We start from the raw sequence: 25,337 nt of genomic DNA, 5'->3' as shown, positions 1-25,337 counted from the left end.
ACCACGGAACAGACAGACCAAGTGTGGGGGGAATTTCTTAACAGGGACAATATTCTCTTCGCAGGTGATGTTTGAAAATACAGAAAGTACAAGAGGCAACGGTGGGGGGCGTGACCGGATGTGGAGCTGAGCGGACGTGCGAGGCTCGAGCTCCCTAACCACCAGCTATCATAAGCGGCCCAAAGCACAGTGAGGTGACCGGAGGAGGTCAGATCTGAAGATAAGATAAGCCAGGCGGTGGTGCACTCCAGGAATGAAGCGAGGGAGAAGGAGGGGGCAGGCGCCCAGCAGGGTCCAGGTCTTTGAAGCGATGGGTAGTTGGATCCAAGATGGCGACCGCAACTCTCACCACGCGGCCGCCGGCAGCAGCAGGAGTGATGGCAGTGTGAAGCAAAGGTCAGAGCTGCACAGTGAATCACTCCACCAGCCCCAAACTCCCAGCAAAACTGAAAGATCCCTGAGCACACAGAGCTATTCACCAACGCTGCAGGCCCTGCTTTTCCCCCCTGCTAGGAATGCTGAAGGTTCAGAGCCTGAAGATTTACAGCCACTAAACACAGCCCTGACCGTCTCCTCAGACTCTCCTATTACAGACTCCAATTCTGCCCCTGTCACTGTAGCCACACTCAAATCCCTGCTGGGAGACCTGAAGCAAGCCATTCATACTGATATCACAACGGCTTTCACTGAGCTACATAAAGAAATAACGCAGATTGGCGACAGAACCTCACACATAGAGGGGAAACTGGAGGAATATACTACGGCGCACAACCAACTAGTAGACGCGCATAATGAAGCGGACGAAGAAATCATGGCCCTAAAACTGAAGCTTGCAGACCTAGAAGACCGATCCAGGCGCAATAACCTACGTTTCAGAGGAATCCCTGAGAGTGTGTCAGCGGATACACTAAAGGAGTTTCTAATGGACTTCTTCACAATTCTGGTGCCGTCAGCAGAACAGAGGGACCTGCTGATTGACAGGGCACATCGGATCCCCAAACCAAAGTCTGCTCCCAGCTCCGCACCGCGAGACGTGATAGCCAGGCTGCACTTCTACCATTTCAAGGAGGCAGTGACCAAGTCAGCGTCAGCAAAGCAAGAACTTCCAGAAAGATTCCGGAACATTCTGGTGTTCACCGACTTGTCTGCGACAACCCTGAACAGGAGGCGAGAATTCTCATCCGCAACCAAGATTCTACGGGACAACAGTATTGTCTACAAGTGGGGATATCCAGTAAAGCTCATTGTGACGAAAAACGGAACTTCACACGTCCTTGCGTCTCCCAGAGAGGCCATGACCCTGCTCCAGGAATGGTCCCTGACATCAGTGGATGAAGATACCAGCTCCCCACTAAAGAAAAGACCCCCGACACTGAACAAAGAATGGACCTGATTCTCACGCAAGTACTCTGTTACCATATGTATCCCGTGTGCCTATGCCAGGACACCACACTGTTATTTTTTTGCCTGGCTGGCAGGTTGAAGGGGCATGAGAATATTGCTTTCGTTTTTTCTATTCTCTCCCCCCCCTTTAATACTGGATAGGAACGACTATCCAGTTGGTTCACATAGAACCGGACTCTGAGTTGTACAAGTTGTACTTGTTCTGGTTGTTGTTAATTACTCTAACCCCTTTGTTTCCCTTATTATTATCCTGTATCTGGTGACTGATTGAATTTTTTTTTCTTTTTTGTAACTGATGGTATTTCAAATATCTAGCATTAATGTGAAAGGCCTAAACAGCCCTTTCAAGAGATCGTTATTATGGAAGGAAGCCCAGGCACTCAAAGCGGACATACTATGTGTCCAAGAAACTCATTTAAATCGTGATGATACCCATAGACTACAACATAAAAATTACCCCCATATCTATGTGTCATATGCGGCGAAAAAGAAGAGAGGGGTAGCGATTGCAATAAAAGACACTGTAGCGTTCCAGCTTGTTGATAGCGTTCTGGATGATGAAGGCAGATATGTAATATTGATATGTAGCATCAATAACAAGGTGTATACAATTGCATCTATATATGCACCCAATACAGGTCAAATCACTTTTATTAAAGACCTCATAACTAAATTATCCAAAATAAAACAAGGATCCCTGCTAATCTGTGGAGATTTTAACCTCGTCCCGATCCCCAACATAGACAAATCTTGGTGCTCAAAGAAAAAGTCCCAATCCCATGCGCTGTCCCAGTGTCTTATATCAGAAGAATTGTATGACACGTGGAGGGTCCTTCATGCTTCTGAAAGGGATTATACATATTACTCCCACCCACATAAAGTATATTCAAGAATAGATCTAATAGTAGTGGATAAATGGCTCCTACAAAATATACAATCAGCAAAAATTGGGAACATAACCTGGTCGGACCACGCTCCTGTAACATGCCAAATTAAAGAGACGTACAATAATTTAACTTATTCTCCGTGGAGAATTAATAACTTCTTAATAGCCTCAGATAATATTAAATCCCAACTTAACGACCTTCTCCAGGAATTTTTTGATATCAATAGTACCCCTGACATATCCCCGACCACAGTGTGGTGCGCCCACAAGGCCTATATAAGAGGGCGGCTAATACAGATAGCAGCGCAACACAAAAAATTGAGAATGCGACAAATAGAAGAGCTCAATAAAAATATAGCAACAATGGAAAACATCCATAAACATAGCCCATCACCCACGGTATATAGGAAACTACAAAAGGCAAGATACGAACTATATCAGCTATTCCAATATAAATATGAGCATAATTTGAGGAGGAATAAAGCTAAATATTATTGGCAGGGGAATAAGGCGAGTAAAATACTTGCCAATAAGATTAAAGCGAGATTAACAAAGCAAAAAATAGCTCACATACAAGATGATCAAAAGAACAAAATATACAACCCTAAAGAAATTGCGAATACTTTCGCAAGATATTACTCCTCACTCTATAATCTCAAGACCGACAACCTTATCCCACAACCCAACGCTGAGCTAATTAATAATTTCCTGAATAGCATATCTTTACCCCAAATCCCAGAGGATAAATTGATGGCAATAAATCAACCTATAAGCCAAAAAGAAATCCAACAAACCATTCAGGCAACAAAAAATAATAAATCCCCAGGACCGGATGGTATAACTAATGAATACTTGAAGTTATTCAACCAAATATTGTCCCCACATCTATTATTAGTCTTCCAAAATATATTTGAAACAGGCAAAATACGAGAAGAAATGTTACAAGCGACTATAGTCCCTCTTCCCAAGCCAGGAAAAACTCCCGATCATCCAAGTAATTTCAGGCCAATATCCCTACTAAATACTGACCTCAAGCTGTACTCCAAAATCTTAGCAAATAGACTCTCCGATGTAATCCCTTCCCTGGTGCACAGAGACCAGGTTGGATTTATCAAATCTAGACAGACATTGGACGGCACCAGACGAATGATTGACCTCATCCATGTGGCGGGGAGCGACCGGACGCCTTCTCTGCTCCTATCCCTGGACGCGGAGAAGGCGTTCGATCGGGTGCATTGGGGATACCTGTTTGAGGTTCTGGCCAGATTCGGATTTACGGGTAATATTGCTAAAGCAATCACTCTGCTATATTCTCACCCATCAGCATCGGTTTCTGTCTCTGGAATGATGTCGGACAGGTTTACTATTACTAACGGGACGAGACAGGGGTGTCCGCTATCACCCCTTATATTCGCTTTGGTGATTGAGCCTCTAGCGCAGAAAATTAGATCACACTCGATGATATCAGGAATTCAGGTGAATAAAACGGAACACAAAATAGGCTTATTTGCTGACGACATCATTCTAGCGTTAACAAACCCGACAGAATCATTACCGGCAGCAATGCAAGTAATCGATTCATATACTAAAATATCATATTATAAGCTGAACGTGTCTAAATGCCAGGTATTAAACCTGACCCCTCTCACAAAACACCCCAAAAGCTTTGAGAATAAATACCCTTTTAAGTGGGAAAATGACCACATTGAGTATTTGGGTATTCGGCTGACACTCTCGGCAGATAAAATGCTATCACTGAATTATGAGTCTCTAAGGAAGAAAATCCAAACTGACATGTTACGTATGAAGAAACACGAACTATCATGGCTGGGCAGGATTGCATCGGTAAAAATGTTCATTCTCCCACAAATACTGTATTTGTTCCGCAATCTCCCCATCATATTCCCAATGAAAATATTAAAAGAGATTCAAGCAATGATTTTAAAATACATTTGGCAAGAGAGAAAACCCAGAGTCCAAGCGGACACGCTTTACATCCCTATGAGTAAGGGTGGCCTAGGGTGCCCCTCAGTGGTCCGGTACTACAGGGCCGCATTATTCGAACAGTTACGATTCATGTGGAATAATGATGATGATCGGCACTGGATAGCAATTGAAAAACATTTGATGAGAACCTCCAATGTCTCAGCTTTTTACCATGCACATCAAACTAAAGTCCCTAATAGAAACCTAAAAATGTCCCCAACAATAGACGCGGCTCTGGAGCTATGGAGTGTGTTGACTAATAAATTAGGCCTTATACAAACCGCATTCCTCAAAGCTCCTATAGAGACACTGGAGCATTGTATCCCGGACCTCAAACTTAAAAATTGGAATTTACCCAAAACCACCTCAATTGGGAACTTGTATGAGGGGGAGGAATTAATTACTTTTACATCATTGAGAGATAAATACAATGTTCCTCAAAGGGATTTTTACAAATATTTGCAGATCCGGCATTTCCTAACTGAAAGGAAAAAACAGATGCCTGCACCGCCATCTAAACTTTACTCTATGCTGATGAACCCGACATCACAGATTAGAGCGCTGTCCACAAGCTATGACTGTATGTTGGAGAATACTCTGCCCTCTCTAACTACATACCTGCAAAAGTGGGAAAAAGACCTAAACTGCACATTCACACCGGATCAGTGGAGGGCATCCTTCTTAATTATTGGAAGCCAATCTAAATGTACTAACCACATAGAAAACGCCAGGAAATTGTTATATCGGTGGTATTTCACTCCCAGTAGATTGTCCAGGATGTTCTGCAGTTCCCCAGACACGTGCTGGAGGTGTGGAGACCCCTGTGCAGACATGCTACATATATGGTGGAGTTGTGACAGAATTAGACGTCTGTGGGCAGCCATAGATCATCTGATGTTCCAGATTTGTGGTATACCGGTGACTCTTAATGCACAGCAGGCGTTACTCGCTATTGATTTGGACTCGTTTCCCTATGAGTTCCGTACAGTGATTGTACATATTATTGTAGCAACAAGACTCAAAATTGCTAGTTACTGGAAAAACTCCAGGTGCCCCTCACTGCCCGAGGTCGTATCACTGATCAACGAAAATTGCCTATCAGAAAAAATAATCGCTACATCTAATAATAATATAGCTCAATTTCAGAAAAAATGGAACAATTGGTTATCTTTCCGTTTAAATACCGTTCTTAAATGACTTTGCAGATTTGCATATAGAGAATGTGATTGGATAGTTATTGTAATGTCACCATTTCCCCTATCCTCTTCCCTTCCCTAATCCCCATAACGTTGTGTTAATTAAGAATTTAATGTCAATAAGATGTAATGCTTGACACAATTTGTAAATAAAAATTTATGTTTAAAAAAAAAAAAAAAGAAAGTACAAGAGGCAACAAAGTCAAAAGGGACACACAAAAAAAAAAAAAAAAAAGTGTCCCAGAAAGCCAGGAAGTGAGAACAGTTACCCTACAACCATCTGTGACTTCATTAGAGGAGCCAACCTTCATTTTCAGATGCCATATTTGCTTTTTGTTTTCCTCCCTCCCCCCATCAAATGTAAACATTTTTGTACCTTATCATTCAAGTAATTTGGACAAATTATCTATGCTTCACATCTGTGTTTAATTATTGGTTATCCGAATTTATCACTAACATTAATTTTGTATTTGGTTATAGTGGCTCTGATACATATTTCTATGCAGCTTATGGGGAATGGCTATTTAACATTTTTTGTAATATTAATTCTTTTAATTAGATGGTCTGTTCTGTCTAGATTATTTCGATCGTGCTTATCATACATTTTTTCTTGTATTCATTAGTGGTCGGCGGGCACTTCAAAATGCTGCATGCGGGCGTATCTGCATACAACGCATGTCACTGTGTATCCAATCTTATAGATAGGTATGCAGGACGCATGCAGAAGTAGGCGGAGCTTAAGGGAGGAAGTACGCAGCCATACACAGACCAGCCAAATGCTAGTGTGTATGTAAGAGGGTGGTGCTGTTATGGACAATAAGAAACACGCTATCACTTTAAGAGGCTGCATCCCCTTGTCTGGTGTGATGGTATGTTCTGCTTTTCTCCCCTACTCTTATGGGTGTTATGAGCTGGTCTGTGCTGTGTGCAGGGGGTGGAGCTGAAGCAATGTGGAGAGAGAGAGTTTTTAGAGAGGTCTGAGAGAACTTTGTGCTGTTCTGGACACCAGAAGGAACTTTGGCTGCAAAAAAGATTACACAGCTTGAGACGAACTGCGTTTGCTAAATAGACTTTCCCGGTTACAGCAAAGGGTGGCTGTTCTGTGCTAGTTTGTAAAGCCACGAAGATACTGAGAAGGGGACTTACAGTTTCCAGGAGCAAGGAGAAGACCACGCTTTGCAGAGCTGACAGGAATCCGTGCGCACCACCGTTTTGGACTTTGGGGGCCCCCTGGGACTGTACTTGTGTCCCCAACATCCCCGTGAGTTTGTTCCTGTTTGGTGCACCTGTTAGGGCCTAGTGCAGGCTTCAGTAGTTAGAGCACGGTAGCCGTGTGGCCTGCGTAGTAAAGGCCAGGAAGGTTATATGCAGAGTAGCATCGATATTTGTTTTGTTGTGTAAAGTTGCTTGTTAAGGCCCCTTCACATTAAGCGACGCTGCAGCGATACCGACAACGATCCGGATCGCTGCAGCGTCGCTGTTTGGTCGCTGGAGAGCTGTCACACAGACCGCTCTCCAGCGACCAACGATGCCGGTAACCAGGGTAAACATCGGGTAACTAAGCGCAGGGCCGCGCTTAGTAACCCGATGTTTACCCTGGTTACCATCCTAAAAGTAAAAAAAACAAACACTACATACTTACCTACAGCCGTCTGTCCTCCAGCGCTGTGCTCTGCACTCCTCCTGTACTGTCTGTACAGCACTGCTTAGACACACAGTGAGATGGAGTGTCATTTGACTCTTGGGAGAACAAATTGATGTAAACTAGTTTGCGAACTCTATATACACAGTGCCCCCAAGTGCCAGAAGAGCAGAATTCCCTCTAAAATGACCCCATTTTGGAAATTACACCCCTCTGGAAATTTATCTACAGGTATAGTGATGATTTTAACTCCATAAGGGTATGTGCACACGTCAGGATTTCTTGCAGAAATTTTCCTGAAAAAACCGGACATTTCTGCCAGAAATCCGCATGCGATTTTACAGTGTTTTTTATGCGTTTTTTCCCAAATGCATAGAATTGCGGGAAAAACGCAGAAAATCCGCAAAAATAATGAAGATGCTCATTTTTTTACCGCGATGCGTTTTTTTCGTGGAAAAAAACGCATCCATGTGCACAAAACATGCAGAATGCATTCTAAATGATAGAATGCATAATGTATGCGTTTTTAATGAGTTTTTATAGCGTTTTTAGCGCGAAAAAAACATGAAAAAACCTGAACGTGCGTTTTCAAGAAAGAAGCAGTAGTCGATGTTGCCGAGTGAAAATTGCAAACTGCCATTGTAGTGACCAGTACATTATGCCCAGCCTGTGCTTCTGGAGGCATGCACCTGTAAATTAGGAGGGCTCTTATCGCTACAGAACATTTTACATAACATTATGGATCACATTTATCCTGCGCTATGCACTGAGCACTTACTTTGGGGTTTCCATTGAAATCTCCGAGTGACGCGATTCAGATGAAACCCCCGAGGGATCCATTCACTATAATGAGGCAGCAGAGTTACTCTGGACTCCGACTGACCCGTGTTCAGAGTTGTCCTTTTCAGAGGTGCACAAAACTGTGGCAAACCGCACTTTTATACTCGCATAAAAAGACGGAAACCGCCGGATCACAGGTCAGACGGAGTCCACTGTGCCTCAATCTTCCGCCGGGGTTCTATCTGAATCACATTTCAGAGATTTACATTGAAACCCCAATGTATGGGCTCAGGACAGGGAGCAGGATACATGCGAGACGAGCATTACTGTGATATTTGGGAGGCAAAATGAACAAATCAACAGCAGATGAAGAATTGGTTTTATTTACGCCATTCCTCGTGCAGTATAAGTGACGACTTTATTCTCCAGGTTGGTGCGATTACAGCGATACCAGACTTATATCAGGTTTTTATGATTGGCTGCTGTCACGCACTAAAAGACACTTTTTTTTTTTTACAAAAACATTTTTTTCCTTGTTTAGATAGCTATCATTTTGCCATATTTATGATTTCTGCTGACAGTTATGTGGCTGCTTGTTTTTGCAGGACAAGTTGACAGTTTTAATGGTAACATTTTTGGGCACGTGACATTTTTTGATCGCTTTGTATTCCGATTTTTGGGAAGCAGCGTGAACAAAAACATCAGCAATTCAGGTTTTTTTTGTTTTTTTTTTTATTGCAGTTCCGCGTGTGATAAAATTAATAAGGCATCTTTATTCTTCAGGTCAGTATGATTACAGCGATACCATATTTATATTTTTCTTGTTTTGCCACTGTTACACAATAAAAACTATTTTATAGAAAAAAAGAATTGCTTTTGCATCACTTTATTATGAGAGCTATAACTTTTTTTTTTTTTTCTCCATGTATGGCGGCTTGTTATTTTACCGGACAAGATGACGTTTTTATGGGTACCATTTTTATTTCAATTTGACTTTTTGATCGAGTTTTATTCCACTTTTTGTGTTCGGTGGCATGATTAAAAAGTTTTTTGCTCCATTTTTTTATATTTTTTTTTACGGTATGCACAAAAGGAGCTAACTAGTAGTAGTTTTATAATCAGAAAATATAAGGGGTGCTCACTGCTATGGAAGGTGCTCTGGAGAAAAATACCGTAGATATATAGAAAAAATACTCCGGCACACTTAAAGGGAACCTGTCCCCCCCAAAATCAAAGGTGAGCTAAGCCCACCAGCATCAGGGGCTTATCTACAGAATTCTGTAATGCTGTAGATAAGCCCCCGATGTAACCTGCAAGATGAGAAAAAGAGGTTAGATTATACTCACCCAGGGGCGGTCCGGTGGGCGTCATGGTCCGGGGCCTCCCATCTTCTTACGATGATGTCCTCTTCTTGTCTTCACGCTGCGGCTCCAGCGCAGGCGTACTTTGTCTGCCCTGTTGAGGGAAAGGTCAGAGAGGCCTGGCGCCTGCGCACTTCAGTACTTTGCTCTGCCCTCAACAGGGCAGACAAAGTACGCCTGCACCGGAGCCGCAGCGTGAAGACAAGAAGAGGACGTCATCCTATGAAGATGGGAGGCCCCGGACCGGACCGCGACGCCCATCGGATCGGACCGCCCGCCCAGGTGAGTATTATCCAACCTCTTTTTCTCATCTTTCAGGTGACATCGAGGGCTTATCTACAGCATTACAGAATGCTGTAGATAAGCCCCTGATGCCGGTGGGCTTAGCTCACCTTCGATTTTGGGGGTGACAGGTTCCCTTTAAGATTCAAAAAACAAATGGTACAGTTTCTTGCAATTTCCAAGATTATAGTTTATTGCATGTCCGACACTCAGTGCTCAAATGGTACAAGTTAATCAGGTACATGAATCATGTACCTGATTAACTTGTACCATTTGAGCACCGAGGGACAGTTTTATAGGTCAAGTCGTTCCGGATTCAGCAATACCAAATGTGTGTACTTTTTTTTTCTTTTTACATAAATATACGTATTTACTGGTTTAATATATTTTGTGAATTTTTTTAAATACTTTTAAAACATTTTTTCACTTTTTTTCTGGCAGACCTGGAGTTCATCATGTGACTTCCGTCTGCCATGACAAGGCTCGGTTCCACAGTGATTTGATCACATCTCATCATGGGGGATGTTAGAGAGGTGAGTAAAGCAGTGTTCTCTCGCTCACTATCTTGTAAATGCCGGCATCTGGAAGATAGCAAAGGGTTAATATCATAGGGACCTGATTCAATCAGGTCTTGATGACGTCACCTGTCAGAACTACCGCTCTGCACCGGAATCGCAGCGCTTGAAGGACCCTGGGGGTCCTGAGAGCTGCGAGACCACAGATAAACCTACGCGCTGCACAAAGCCCTGCAAGCACCGAAATTATCTACAGTGGGTGGTCGGGAAGTCTTTAACAGTCGTGGGTGGATTGATGCTCCACCTGCAATGGTTAACCAGTTAAATCCCGCTGTCAATCTCTGAAGCCCTGCTATGTATAGCACGGACAACAGCAGCTTTAAGTCTCCTAAGGGGACTACTAAATACAGTAAAAAAGTGGGGGGGAAAAAAAAAAGTTTAAAAATATGTATTAAAATTAAGTTCAAATCGCTCCCCTTTTGCCCTATTGGGAAAAAAAAAAAAAAAAAAAACACCACCACACATTTGATATCGCTGCATTCAGAAATGTCCGATCAAAATCTAAAATAAATTAATCAGATCAGTAAACAGCAGAACAAGAAACAAAGCATTGAAGTGTCAGAACTTTTTTTGGCCAACACAATGCAATAAAAGTATCAAAAACATTGTATCTACCGAAAAATGGCATTTAAAAAAAATCGGTTCAGAGCACAAAAAAAAAAAAAAAAGCCCTCACACAGCTCTAGATCCCGAATAATGGAGACGCTACCAGTCTCAGAAAATAACGACAAAAAACTCTTTTTCATGCAAGATTATAAATACATGCAATTCTAGCTATTTTTTTCTTTTTATCTTTGTACATGGGGACCAAACAATTACCAGTACATCATATGTCAAGAAGGTTTTAGTAGAACATTTTTTGAACACACATTTTTTACATTTCCAAACTTAGAGGAATCTGAACCGTTACTAATAGTGTGCGGGGGATTTTATCAATGCCTAAAACAAGGGCCAAACTTATTACGAGACGTACACTTTTTTTTTTTTTTTTAATAAATTAGGCGCACCTCAGTATACACTATACAGACTAAAGGTTTAGTCTTGATAAATCCCACTTTGTGCATATAAAATATTTTAAGCAGTGTAACATTTTTCAACAAATAGCAGCATTTTTTTACCTTCTTCAGCCGCTGTAGGAGGCTGATGATTTGTCTCAGTAAGGGGCTCTCTTGGTCTTTTGGATAGAGCCACTGGCCGGGCACCAGCTGTTGGTCTGTCTGCCATTTTCTTCTGCAGATTCTCTCTTCGGGCTCTCGTCCTTTCAAGCAATTTCTATTGATACATAAGAAACATAACAAATATTACTATGAGTGAATAAAAATAAAAATAAAAAATAGCAAGCTGACCTATAAACATTGATCTGACATCCTAAAGAGGCTGTCCAGTGAGGTTAAGTCACTACCTAGAGTAGAGGATTGTTACGGTATATATTTTCCTCCTTTCTTGATGCTTGGCTTTTTCTTTTAAATGAAAGTTTTCCAGGAATTAAAAAAAATAAATAAGGAAATGATGTTCTAAATAAAAGGATAAAAACTTTTAATTAGCAATTCCCAATCGTTTAAAAAGGGACAAAATTACTGTTCAAGTAAAGGAGTACGGTATACCCTTGGAGTAGCCAAACATGCACCGTTCCTTCTACCGTACTTATTCTCTGTCCAGCTCTGCCTCTTTAAAGTTAGAGATATCAATCAAATAGGGGGGTGGAGATAGAAGGAAAACAAGCAAGGAGGAAGGTGCACTTAAAAGTTTGCCCAGCTGTGATGCCTCAAGTGCCTGGACTTGGTAGGAAGTTATTCGGTGCCGACTGCCTTTACAAGAGACACTGCCTTACTGCTTATTTTACATGAAGGAGGAGAAGACAGTGTGATGTGTCATGGCCGCTCTCTGCTCTCCTGATCTCACTGCAGAGCTGTGTGTGATTATACCTGACATCTGCAGGTTCCTCTCAGCTTCAATATAAGGCTATGTACCCACGATCAGGAAATAGCAGTGTTTTGGACACAACATATTTTCGCTGCATCCAAAACGCTGCGTTCTAATCACTCAGGTAAATCCGCATGTGCTCAGTGAACCATGCGGATTTACTGCATGTAATGAATGGCTATGGGTGAGACGACGCAGAAGACTAGCATCTCTGCTGCAGATAATTGACATGCTGCGACTCGTAAACCCGCACCGTGAGTTTATGCAGTGTTAAATAGAAGCAGAGTGGGCATGAGATTTCTATAAATCCTATTCATTGTGCTTGTAACCTAGAACGCAGCGGTTTGGACCCAGCACAGGTGAGCTGTGACCAAACCGCTGCTATTGCAGATTGTGGGCACATGCCCTCACAGGTAGACAGGGCTGGAATATTGTTGTATACGGCAGAGCTGAGAGAGCCATGTGGAGGTCCTGGCTGAGCGCACAGACTATGCCCTTGCAGGTCACATGATGCTGGTGACTTTGTCTGGCCAGGAACAGATGTTTAAATGGAGATCACCACTGAAGAACATTATTTTACTTAAATTGGTTGTCCACTACTAGGACAACTTCTTCAGAAACTAAAAGTTACGCCCCAATAAAGTACATACACCTATAATCACTTACCAGAGAACAGCTCCGGCACGGGAGGAGAGTATAGGTGTTGTTATTTTATCTGGGCCAAACATTTAGTTTAAAGAAGGGGTTGTCCTATTAGTGGACATCCCCTTTAAGGGAACTAGTTTGCCAGTATGGCTGGTACTTTAGCTTCTCAAGTAGCTGACGCCTTGGAACTCCTGCCCGGGGCACTCTTCATCTCACGGTCTCTGTTCTGTACTGGCCTGTCACCTCTCTGAGTTATAAATTCAGGGTTGTACTGCTAGGCGTCCTGTCCCAGGACCCGTCTCCAATGTATCACTGTCTTTTGGTCACTTTTCCTTCCTTTACTTCGCATCTCGCTATCCACTGTCGGTCTTCACTCACGTCAGGGACACCCACGTCATGCGGCTCCGCTGACTAGTCAGACCTTAGCTCTGCTCCTGGCACACACAGGGTCCTATCCAACTTCCTGACAGGAAACTGTCTCTGTCCCTGCAATTTCACACTTCCCACTCTAGGCTAGTCCCAAGTAACTCTCACTCTCCCAACTGCCGAGCAGAACACAACACCATCACTAATAACACATATCACCATTCACATTATAAATCATAACAGTACACGTGTCTTCAAAGGTGATTGTGGGCAGTATGTCCATCTTCTTACATTAAAGGCAACCTGTCACCAGAAATAATGCTGTTGACGTGTAGATATGTGCTTCATCTGCAGGTTAACAGTGTTATGATGCTGCCCAGCGCCTGCACGCAGCCGAGTGCAGCAGGGAAAAAATTCTTTATTCTCCCTGCCAGCATTCAGTAATCAGTCACAGGGGCGGTGCTGGTTCACTCACCACTATGAGTATACAGAGTGGCTGCTGTAATCGCGCACCCCCGGCCCTGACTGACACTGGCTCTACGTTGTTGTCAGTCAGGGTCGGGGGTGCGCGGTTACAGCGGCCGCTCTCTATTCTCTGTAAACCTGCATGAACTCATAATTTGCAACAGTCTGCATTACAATGCTCTGCTTAGATCAACAATTCAAAACCACCCCAAGTAATTAAAAGAAAAAAAAAGTTTAGTCATTGAGGAAAAATGTCAGGAGCCGCCGCACCCATTTTCATTTGAACAGGCCAATAGTGACATTAATGGGTGCTATCTACATTTCATTTGTCCTAGCAGACAACTTCTGGCTGATTCCATCACGCCCTCATGCTGCAGCTTGCTAAAGAGAAGCCGTTGTACCGAGCATTTTTCCATAAGTATTTGCTGGAACCTTGCCCATAACCGACCACATGTTTTCTGCAGCGAAAAATACCTCCTTCCAATTATGGAAAAAACAGATGAGTGAACGTTACACAGCGTCACCAGATGTCTTGAACAGATTTGAAAAAGAAGCAACAGTCATGAAACAGACATAAAGGCAAAAATGTAAGAGGAACGTGGCTAACCAAAAAACAATCACATATCTCATGTAAAAATCTGACAAAGAAAAAAAGGTTACTGCCAGAAAAGCAGGTTACTACAGCACAGGGTCCCGACATATTAATATACTGCCTGTCACAAGAAGTCTCTAACAAGAGCTCAAGGGGAAGATTGTGAGCAGGGACAACGATGATAATGTGTGCAAGCTGTAAAGCGCTGCGGAATATGTTAGCGCTATATAAAAATAAAGATTATTATTAAGGGGCTGCACTACTCTGATATATTCCTGTCAATACACACGACCATACTGAGGATCTCTATAAGATAGTGAGTATATCACTATTATGCCACACAGATACAAATGATAACAGATAATGTCAATTCAGGTATTAAACTAAACCTCATCTTCCTTCCATTTGCTTCACTGATTAAAACTATTGTTCCCAGTTATCAGCTATGATAGGCTGGGGAGAAGCTGATTGTCACATTACATACCCATTGATTTCCAGAAACATTTCCATAAATGTGTGAATATTTACAGCATGTGCGGTCATATATGAGCAGACAGGTGACCAATACACCTACAAATGTAATGCTGACAACTAACTTTTGGGTTTCTACTTATACCCCTCTTTATTGACTATTGGCTCTGACTAACTGGGTTATCATGTCTACTGGATATCAGCCACAAACTTGTAGGCTATATAGTGAACCCTGGAGCCATCTATAGACCATATTTCATAATCTTTACAAAACAAGCTTTTTTTGGTCATTGGCCACCTGAAATCACCCCTATCCATAAGAAGCTGTGAAGAGACAGGCAGAGGACGCCAGTGGCAGAGAAGAGCAGCGAGGGCCCGCTAGGTGACTTTCTTATTGTACCGTATTATTGGCCCACTAATATGTTTATTAGTATTTGGACAACCCTTTAATTTGTTCAATAAAAAAAATTGAGGGTGTTTACACTTCTATTCAAAACAAACTAAAATAAGGGATAGAAAAAGAAAAGTATATCCCTAGGGGGTTGTCCCATTTCAGAAAACTCTAATAGGCTGCCACATAAAACAAACTATTACTTACCCTCCCCGGGTCCAGCGCCCGCTTGCCCCTGCTGCTCTCGGTGTCAGTTACCGTCTGCAGCGCTGATATTGCGTCAACAGCACCGCAGCCAGTTGGCGTCTCTTACCATCTACATGGGCCAAGCCGCTGAGGTCGATTTCACATGAGTGCTGCATACAAACAGCAGATACCAGGCAGCAGCGGAGAGCCAGCGCTGCAGCATGGCAGTGTAATACTCATTGAATACCCACTTATTTTGATTGCTTATGAAAGAAAGCTGAAAGATGACCATTAGTGATGAGTGAGCATGCTCAGATGTGTAATCCGCAAGGCAGTGGAGTCGGAGTGGTGAATTCTGTGTCCATTTTGGTGGAGTCAAAGTTGGTAGAAAATGGACCGACTCCTAAAATATATAATACATTGGGTACAGTAGTACAATGCAGGACGTGCTGTAAGTGTTTGCATAATTTGGGAAAGTTATGAAATGTCCTATAAATGTTTGTTCTGTTCCTGATCTAAGGATCTAAGCTTTTAGTTGAGATGAATCTGTGCTGCACTTCTATGTACATAGAATCATAGAATGTTAGATTTGGAAGGGACCTCCAGGGTCATCGTGTCCAACCCCCTGCTCAATGGATTCACTAAATCATCTCAGACACATTTCTGTCCAGTCTCTGTTTGAAGACTTCCATTGAAAGAGAACTCACCAACTATTGTCGCAGCCTGTTCCACTCATTGATCACCCTCACTGTCAAAAAGTCTTTTTCTAATATCTAATCTGTATCTTCTCCCTTTCAATTTCATTTCATTGCTTCTCATGTTTCCATGTGCAAATGAAAATAAGGATGATCCCTCTACACTGTGACATCCCTTGAGATATTTGTAAACAGCTATTACATCTCCTTTAACCCCTTCACGACATGCGCCGTACTATTACTGCGCATGTCGTGTCTCCCCTTTGATGTGGGCTCCGGCGGTGAGCCCACATCAAAGTCGCGACATGTCAGCTGTTTTGTACAGCTGACATGTGCGCGCAATAGCGGCGGGTGAAATCGCTATTCACCCGCCGCTATTAACCTGTTAGATGCCGCTGTCAAACACAGACAGCGGCATTTAACTACCGCATCCGGCCGGGTGGCCGGAAATTACGTCATCGCCGACCCGTCACATGATTGGGGGTCGGCGATGCATCAGGAAGGTAACCATAGAGGTACTTGAGACCTCTATGGTTACTGATGCAGGCCTGCTGTGAGCGCCCCCCTGTGGTCGGCGCTCACAGCACACCTGCATTTCAGCTACATAGCAGCGATCTGATGATCGCTGTTATGTAGCAGAGCCGATCAGGCTGTGCCAGCTTCTAGCCTCCTATAGAGGCTATTGAAGCATGGCACAAGTAAAAAAAAAATGTTTTTAAAAATATGAAAAAAATATAAAAGTTTAAGTCACCCCCCTTTCGCCCCATCCTAAATAAAATAAAAATAAAAAATCAAACATACACATATTTGGTATCGCCGTGTTCAGAATCGCCCGATCAATTAAAAAAAAGCATTAACCTGATCGCTAAACAGCGTAGCGAGAAAAAAATCAGAAACGCCAGAATTACGGTTTTTTGGTCGCCGCGACATTGCATTAAAATGCAATAACGGGCGATCAAAAGAACGTATCTGCGGAAAAATGGTATCATTAAAAACATCAGCTCGGCACGCAAAAAATAAGCCCTCACCCGACCCCAGATCACGAAAAATGGTGACGCTACGGGTATCGGAAAATGGCACTTTTTTTTTTTTTAGCAAAGTTTGGAATTTTTTTTCACTACTTAGATAAAAAATAACCTAGACATGTTAGGTGTCTATGAACTCGTAATGACCTAGAGAATCATAATGGCAGGTTAGTTTTAGCATTTAGTGAACCTAGCAAAAAAAGCCAAACAAAAAACAAGTGTGCAATTTCACTGCACTTTGAATTTTTTTCCTGTTTTCTAGTAAAAGACATGGTAAAACCAATGGTGTCGTTCAAAAGTACAACTTGTCCCGCAAAAAATAAGCCCTCACATGACCATATTGACGGAAAAATAAAAAAGTTATGGCTCAGGGAAGGAGGGAAGTGAAAAACGAAAACGCAAAAATGAAAAAGGGCCGCGACTTGAAGGGGTTAAGTCTCCTCTTAGCCTTCCTTGTTGCAAGCTAAACATTCCCTGCTCATTACATGCTCAGTAGTGACCGATGCTGTGGGGCGGAAGAGTTAAACGGACTGTCAGCACCAAATAACTGTTCAAACCAAGTACAGAAAATAGACAAATGCATGGCCAAACGTGCAGCTTTCCACCTACTGTTCCTTCCATCTCTGCCCTTCTCTGACTCTATAGCTAGAACTGTCAAAGAAGAGGGGGATGGAGATAGAGGTAAAACAAGCAGGTGGAAAGGTGCACCGAAATGTGTGAAGCACCGAGCGCCTGTACTTGGTTTGAACAGTCATTCTGTGCTCAGAGATCCTTTAAAGGGAACCTGTCACCTGAATTTGGCGGGACCAGTTTTGGGTCATATGGGCGGAGTTTTCAGGTGTTTGATTCACCCTTTCCTTACCCGCTGGCTGCATGCTGGCCGCAATATTGGATTGAAGTTCATTCTCTGTCCTCCGTAGTACACGCCTGCGCAAGGTAATCTTGCCTTGCGCAGGCGTGTACTACGGAGGACAGAGAATGAACTTCAATCTAATATTTCGTCCAGCATGCAGCCAGCGGGTAAGGAAAGGGTGAATCAAACACCTGAAAACTCCGCCCATATGACCCAAAACTGGTCCCGCCAAATTCAGGTGACAGGTTCCCTTTAAAGCAGGGGTCCCCAACTCCAGTCCTCAAGGTCCACCAACATGTCATGTTTTCAGGATTTCCTTAGTCTTGCCCAGGTAATAATTGCATCACCTGTGCAATGCAAAGGAAATCCTGAAAACATGACCTGTTGGTGGGCCTTGAGGACTGGAGTTGGGGACCCCTGCTTTAAAGGGAACCTGCCATGTAATAAACCACACACCTCTACTAGCCTGCAGATATGAGGTGAATCTGCAGGTTAGCCATGTTCTAAAGCCATATTGGTGATGCACTTCCCGAAACAAAATAACTATTACTCCCAGCAGCCTCTGGCTTTCAGTAAGGCTACTTTCACACTAGCGTCGTGCACTGCACGTCGCAATGCGTCGTTTAGGAGAAAAAAACATCCTGCAAAATTGCTTGCAGGATGCGTTTTTTCTCCATTGACTAACATTAGCGACGCATTGTGACGCTTTGCCACACGTCGCAACCGTCGTGCGACGGTTGCGTCGTGTTGTGGCGGACCGTCGGCAGCAAAAAACGTTACATGTAACGTTTTTTGCTGCATTGTGTCCGCCATTTCCGACTGTGCATGCGCGGCCGGAACTCCTCCCCGCAACTCACAATGTGTCAGCGGATGCGCTGGAAAAATGCATCCGCTGCCCCCGTTGTGCGGCGCTTGCATAGTATGCGTCGGTACGTCGGGCCGACGCAGCACGACGGCCCTTGTTGTGAATTCTGTTGTCGGGCTCCCTCCTGTGGTCATGAATGGTACTTCAGCTGGTTCTGTCCATGGACTTCCTCTGGTGGGTGTTTCTGAGTTTCACAGGTGACGAGGTTAATTCGTTAGCTGCTGCTCTATTTAACTCCACTTAGATCTTTGCTCCATGCCACCTGTCAATGTTCCAGTATTGGTCTAGTTCACTCCTGGATCGTTCTTGTGACCTGTCTTCCCATCAGAAGCTAAGTTCCAGCTTGTATTTCTTTGGTTTGCTATTTTTCTGTCCAGCTTGCTATTTAATTTTTTGTCTTGCTTGCTGGAAGCTCTGGGACGCAGAGGGAGCACCTCCGCACCGTGAGTCGGTGCGGAGGGTCTTTTTGCGCCCTCTGCGTGGTCTTTTGTAGGTTTTTGTGCTGACCGCAAAGTAACCTTTCCTATCCTCGGTCTGTTCAGTAATTCGGGCCTCACTTTGCTAAATCTATTTCATCTCTGTGTTTGTATTTTCATCTCTACTCACAGTCATTTTATGTGGGGGCTGCCTTTTCCTTTGGGGAATTTCTCTGAGGCAAGGTAGGCTTTATTTTTCTATCTTCAGGGCTAGCTAGTTTCTTAGGCTGTGCCGAGTTGCATAGGGAGCGTTAGGCGCAATCCACGGCTATTTCTAGTGTGTTTGATAGGTTTAGGGATTGCGGTCAGCAGAGTTCCCACGTCCCAGAGCTCGTCCTTATTATCAGTAACTATCAGGTCATTCCGTGTGCTCTTAACCACCAGGTCCATTATTGTCCTGACCACCAGGTCATAACAGGCCCCGTACCGACGCTAGTTTGAAAGTAGCCTAATAGAGGCGTGACTTCAGTCAGCACTTAGGACAAAGTAAGCAGCGGCTGTAACCACGTCCTGGCACTGACCAACAGCTGGCTCAGCTTACCAAGTGACGGGTTAACAAAATATGTCTTATCTCAAAAAATACCGCTAAAATATAACATTTATCTGAATCAAATTTTAAAAATATTAAAACTGTGAACATTAGGGCTAGCTGATGGTGAGCGGGGATGCCAGATTGTGTCCAAACTAGGGAACCACCCTCCGTAGTCAGGATTCTTAGAGCATCAATAGGGTGAGAGTACGCCAGAGTTAAATTTTAGTAGTATTGTTATATTTGAACATCTTTTCCTTGTCTACTTTTTGACTATTTTAATATGGATGAACTCATATGAACTCGAGCGTGGGAAAATATTCTGAAAAGTTCCCAGGCTCGAGTTCATGAGTTCATCCAGCAGAGGGCGCATCACCGCGACTCGAGGTAACTACAGTACATTCCCCTGCATTCCATTCATTCACCAAGTTTTAGGCTATGTGCACACGTTGCAGATTATTTGCGGTTTTTTAGCGTCCGGATTTCCACAGGAATTTTCTGCATGAATTCCTGAACGTGTGCACATAGCCTTACAGTCAGGAGCACAGCTGCATTAGGAGAGCTCCTGGGTGTAAAATGATTTAACCCTTTCAGATGGATTTACAGCGTGGGACAAGACTAACGACGGAAGGTATGGAATATTGTTGTTTGTTTTTTTAACTTTATTTCAGGTGACAAGAGTCTTCAGGTGGATTAAGAGTATAATAAAATATTAAAACACCCTGTGTCTTTATTTCATTAAAATACTTTGTAATAATGTGTGTTTTATTAACCATTTCGTACTATTGGATTAATAATGGATAGGTGTCATAATTAATGCCTCTCCATTACTAACCTGGCTTAATGTCACCTTACAATAGCAAGGTGACATTAACCCTTCATTACCCCATATCCCACTGCTACAGGGGAGTGGGAAGAGAGAGGCTAAGTGCCAGAATAGGCGCATCTTAAAGATGTGCCTTTTCTGGGGTGGCTGGGGGCAGATGTTTTTAGCCAGGGGGGGGTCCTATAACCATGGTCCCTCTTCTAGGCTATTAATATCTGCCCTCAGTCACTGGATTTCCCACTCTGGCGGAGAAAATTGCGCGGGAGCCCACGCCAATTTTTTCTCGGATTTATCCCTTTAATTTAATAGCTAGAGACCCCAAATTTGACACAATGACACTTCTTACACTACTAAAGCGGAATATGTAATAAAAGAAGGGATATGAGATGGTTTACTGTATATAAACCATGGCTCATATCCTGTCGGGTTTGTGAAGGAGATAGCAGAAAAGCCAGTAATTCAATTGCCGGCTTTTCCTATCTAGCGCTGAAATATATCTTTTTAAGAATATTTGAGCTGATGGATCCATGATATGTCCATTTTGCAAGCCTGCGAGAAAGGAAAAAAAAAAAATAAAAATCGCCGTACGGAAGCCATACGGATAAATTTGTGCATAAAAATCGTATCCTCGCATTGAATACGGAAGTGTTTTGGAACAATTACTGCCTATTACAGCCGTAAAAAACGGACCGTATTTTCATACGCTGAGTGTGACCCCGGCCTAATGAGCACGTTACATAGTTTGAAACAAGACTTTACTTCCATCAAGTTCCACTTTTACAGATGTAACATGCAAGTGTGAATGAGGCCTTATATATGGGGAGTTGGCTGTGTCCCACAGACGGCTCCGTGCTCCATTATGCTATGACATTTCAGAATGGCAATGCAGAGTATTATGAAGGTCCGCCCGGATGTTTATAATCTACTAGATGGTGGCCCGATTCTAACGGATCGGGTATTCTAGAATATGCATGTCCATGTAGTATATTGCACAGCCCACGTAGTATATTGCACAGCCACGTAGTATATTGCACAGCCACGTATGCAACAGGTTAAAAGACTTAAAATAAAAAATAAACATATACTCACCTTCCAAGGGCCCCTTGTAGTCCTGGTGCCTGTGTGCAGTGCATGCGGCAGCTTCCGGTCCCAGGGTTGGTATGAGCGCAGGACCTGTGATGACGTCGCGGTCACATGACCGTGACGTCATGGCAGGTCCTTCTCGCATAGCATCCTTGGCATTGGAACCTGCCGCTTGCACTGCCGAGAACAGGGCGCGACGTCGGAGGGTGAGAATAACGTTTTGTTTTTTTATTATTATTTGTAACATTAGATAATTTTACTATTGATGCTGCATACGTAGCATCAATAGTAAAAAGTTGGTCACACAGGGTTAATAGCTGCGTTAATGGAGTGCATTACACCACGGTCCGTTAACGCTGGCATTAACCCTGTGTGAGGGCTGACTGGAGGGGAGTATGGAACGGGCACTGACTGCGGGGAGGAAGGAGCGGCCATTTTGGCGGCGGACTGTGCCCGTCGCTGATTGGTCGTGGCAATGGTCGTGGGTGTTTTGCCACGACCAATCAGCGACTTGGATTTCCATGACAGACAGAGGCCGCGACCAATGAATATCCGTGACAGACAGACAGAAGGACAGACAGAAAGACGGAAGTGACCCTTAGACAATTATATAGTAGATGTGTGGTTTGGAAGTAGTTAAATAGGTTTACTAGTTTCAGAAAACCTGCCCCCTGATGGTTTATTTAAAGAAGCCCTCATCAAAGCTTTTATCGTCTTAATATACTGCAATCACATTATTATATAGCACTGTGTACTTACAATTGCTCATTTTGCCCTTAGAGCCATATAATTCTTCTCTTTTCCTTTAGCTCTATGACATCAAGTGATTAAAACCTGACTAGCTGAACAGAAATTAAACCCATAGTCCAAGGTATTAATTGAAGTCACTTCGACAGGAATAAATACATATCCTGGTATGGAATCCCATGCCAGAAAAGAAGTGAGAGAGGAGAAAATTCATTCAATAAAAGAGTAAATTTTATTACATAAATAAATCTATACACAAAATAATAAAAGGGTGATGAAAAAGAACATGGGTGCAGATAAATAATGCACATACCCTAAAAAGTGAGCTGCCACATAGAACAATTTCTAAAAAGCAGAACAAAAGGGATAATAACGCGGCCCCAGATATATATAACTATTGCAGGTTAATAGTACAAATTCCCCAGAAAAGGCTGCCAAAAGAACCAATACCTGAACAGCAGAGCCCCTGTTGAAGAACAGGGGCGCCCCCGTTGAAGAAGCTTGTGCGAAACGGCGCTCATCGGGCTCGGGATCATAGCACCGGCACCTCCAAGCAGGCACAGCACCCTCTCCTGATTTACATCAATATTGCAGGTAATATCAACCCCACTTCGGCTAAGGCTACTTTCACACTAGCGTCGGAATCTCCCCGTCGCAATGCCCCATTGTGAGGTGCGGGGAGGTGGGGGCGGAGTTCCGGCCGCGCATGCGCGGTCGTAAAAAGCGGTCCGTCAGGAGCAAAAAACGTTACATGTAACATTTTTTGCTCCCGGCGGTCCGCCACAACACGGCGCAACCGTCGCATGACGGTTGCGACGTGTGGCAAAGCGTCGCTAATGTTAATCTATGGGGCAAAAACGCATCCTGCAAACAACTTGCAGGATGCGTTTTTTGCCATAAACGACGCATTGTGACGTCTGGCAAAATACGCCAGTGTGAAAGTAGCCTAAGCCCTTTATTCCTGGCAGGCATTTCTAGGCACTGTTTAGTGCTTGCACATACCAGGTCTACTAACAACTTTGGCTGTATTCCCTGGTTTCTACTGTCTCCTTTGCTCTGCTGTTCAGGTATTGGTTCTTTTGGCAGCCTTTTCTGGGGAATTTGTACTATTAACCTGCAATAGTTATATATATCTGGGGCCGCATTATTATTATCCCTTTTGTTCTGCTTTTTAGAAATTGTTCTATGTGGCAGCTCACTTTTTAGGGTATGTGCATTATTTATCTGCAACAGTTGTATATTTTTGCGGCTGTGCCGTTACTATGCTTGTTATAGCCCACATTGCTGCATAGCTTTACTTTGGGTTTCTTGCTCTCATTTACTCTTGGAGTATGCCAATTTTGGTGCTATTTATCCCGCTGTAGTCTGGTGTTTCTCCACCACCTGTTCTTTTTCATCACCCTTTTATTGTTTTGTGTATAGATTTATTTATGTAATAAAATTTACTCTTTTATTGAAAGAATTTTCTCCTCTCTCACTTCTTTTCTGGCATGGGATTCCATACCAGGATATGCATTAGCTGAACAGAAAGTCAAATATCCTTGCCCATGAGACATAAGTAACTGCAAGAGTCCATGGTAGGGGCTGGAGGAGAGCAGATGGGTCAGGAGTTGGAGAGGAATGATAAATTCAGAGACAAGAGACTTCCTGTTCCTACATAGGAGCAGAGAAAATAGAATAGAAAAGCAAAATGAGCAATTGTAAGTACGTGCTATATAATATGATGATTGCAACATATTAAGATAAAAACTTTGATTGGAGTGCTACTTAAAAAAAACATGGCTTTGCTCACCCTCTCTACCTCCGAGTCTTGGCGTCTGCTTCCAGTGTCTGTTATTGTCTCCAACATTAACGTCAATAACTGAGCTCAGCCCACGTTAACAGCACGAGCCGCTGAGAGGCGCAGAGCTGATTGCCGGCAGCGTGACATCAGACCACCGACAGCACCAGACATTGGGAGCAGTGAAGACAAAATGCTGAATTGGAGGATCGGAAGGGGGTGGCCAAAGCAGTTTTGTTTTTGTTTTTTTAAAAAAGGGAACCAGTCACCAGCAAAAACGTTATTAACCTGCTTGGTGCCTGCACGTAGCCGAACGCTGTGGGCAGAAAATTATATTTATTCCCCCTGGCAGCATTCGGTGTCAGCAGGGCTGTGGATTCGGAGGTCTGGCTTACTGACTCCACAGCCCTGGGTGTCAGTCACAGGGGCTGCGCCAGTTTAGTCACCGCTCTGAGAATGCAGCTGCACTCTGACCCTGACTGACAGCCCCAATGCAGAGCCAGTGTCAGTCCGGGCTGGGGTCCGGTTACAGCTGCTGCTCTCTATTCTCAAAGTGGTAACTGGACTGGCGCCATCCCAGTCACTGACACCGAACGCTGCCAGGAGGAATACAGTAAGTGCAGACGCCGGGCAGGTTAATATCTGCAGGTTAACCCCTTAATGTCCAATGACGGGCAGAGTCCATCATTGGACACCTCCTTCCCCGTTTGGTTCAGGCTCCGGTGATGAGCTCGCACCTTTTTCGGCACATGACAGCTGATCTGATCAGCTGTCATATGCCCAGAACAGGCGGAGGTGGAATCGCGAATCAACCGCGGCCTTTAACATGTACGCGCAGGAAGCGCATCATTACCTAATCCCATCAGCGCCCATGTCACATGACCGTGGGCCGCCATGACAACCCGGGGTCAGCAGGAGACCCCTGTGGTTGTCATAGCCAGATAGCTGCCCAGTGGTCGGTGCTCATAGCAAGTGAGGTATTCTGCTACATACAGGAGATCTGATCGGCGCCTGTATGTAGCAGAGCCGATCGGGTTATGGCAGCTTCTAGTCTCCCATGGACACCATTGAAGCATGCCAAAAGTAGAAAAAAAAATGTTTTTCAAAATATTAAAACAAAACAACAAAAATATAAAAGTTCACATCACCCCCTTTTGCCCCATTCAAAATAAAATAATATTGATGGAGAAAAAAAAAAAAGTTATGGCCGTGGGAAGAAGGGGAGATAAAAAATGGAATCGCAAAATCAGAAATACCCCGATGCTTAAGGGGTTTTCACGCGTTTTTGCTGGTGACAGGTCCTTTTA

At 43.6% G+C, this 25,337-nt stretch overlaps 1 protein-coding gene across 3 annotated transcripts in view; it reads right to left on the bottom strand.

Moving 5' to 3' along the window:
- The window catches only part of ANLN (anillin, actin binding protein), a 118,200-nt gene that overhangs the window by 79,060 nt on the left and 13,803 nt on the right, over window positions 1–25,337 (bottom strand). For all 3 annotated transcript variants that reach the window (XM_069730227.1, XM_069730225.1, XM_069730226.1), the window contains exon 2: window positions 11,231–11,384. In XM_069730227.1, coding sequence (XP_069586328.1) covers window positions 11,231–11,384 — 154 coding nt within the window. The remainder of the gene's footprint in view (window positions 1–11,230; window positions 11,385–25,337) is intronic.

The sequence above is a fragment of the Ranitomeya imitator genome, chromosome 6 (assembly GCF_032444005.1).
Source record: "Ranitomeya imitator isolate aRanImi1 chromosome 6, aRanImi1.pri, whole genome shotgun sequence".
NCBI classification, from domain to species: domain Eukaryota; kingdom Metazoa; phylum Chordata; class Amphibia; order Anura; family Dendrobatidae; genus Ranitomeya; species Ranitomeya imitator.
This window is presented reverse-complemented; position numbering and strand designations above follow the sequence as displayed.